Source organism: Calidris pugnax, unplaced genomic scaffold, assembly GCF_001431845.1.
Source record: "Calidris pugnax isolate Ruff unplaced genomic scaffold, ASM143184v1 scaffold132, whole genome shotgun sequence".
Classification (NCBI taxonomy): domain Eukaryota; kingdom Metazoa; phylum Chordata; class Aves; order Charadriiformes; family Scolopacidae; genus Calidris; species Calidris pugnax.
In genome coordinates, this window is record NW_015090910.1 from 1,514,176 (window position 1) to 1,514,732 (window position 557).

At 55.3% G+C, this 557-nt stretch overlaps 1 protein-coding gene across 1 annotated transcript in view; it reads left to right on the forward strand.

The window, feature by feature from the left end:
• The first annotated feature begins 433 nt into the window (after positions 1-433).
• TMEM30A (transmembrane protein 30A) overlaps positions 434-557 on the forward strand; it is a 12,731-nt gene continuing 12,607 nt past the window's right edge. Inside the window, exon 1 of the mRNA XM_014949305.1 lies at positions 434-519. Within this exon, the coding sequence (XP_014804791.1) occupies positions 434-519 (86 nt within the window). The remainder of the gene's footprint in view (positions 520-557) is intronic.

Here is a 557-nt window from a genome sequence, read left to right on the forward strand (position 1 = left end):
TGTGCGGGTGTCTATTTTTGTCAGGTTGACAGTTGCACAAGATGATCTTTGAGGTCCCTTCCAACCTAGAAGATTCTGTGATTCTGTGATTAGAGGCAACTGCACATTTTTAAAAAAGTCTTGAATTAATTAATTTGCAAACTCCTTTGTCTCTCAGAAGCTTGGAGAACATTTTTTTCCTAAGAGTCCCTCATTCTTCTTTACTAGATGTCTGTCTCTGCTGTGGTGATGCACTCAACCGTGACAGACAAAACTCTTTTGGTTTGTTTTCATCTGGCTAAAAAGTGGCTTTTTTCTTCACGTCATCCTCCCCAGTTTGGAATGTAAGGAAAACAGGGGCCGGGGGGGGACACACAGGGCCGGGCCGCCCCCTCAGAGCGAGGAGCTCGAGGGTCGGCGGGAACTCGAGTGTGAGGAGCTGGAAAGTGACGCAATGCGTGACGTCAGGCCTGGCGACGGCGCCTCGACGTCACAGGCCGCGGGGCCGCTGCGCACGCGCCCGGCGGCACCGCCCTCCCCGCGTGACCCCGGCCCGCGCGCGCCCCCCCCCCCCCCCC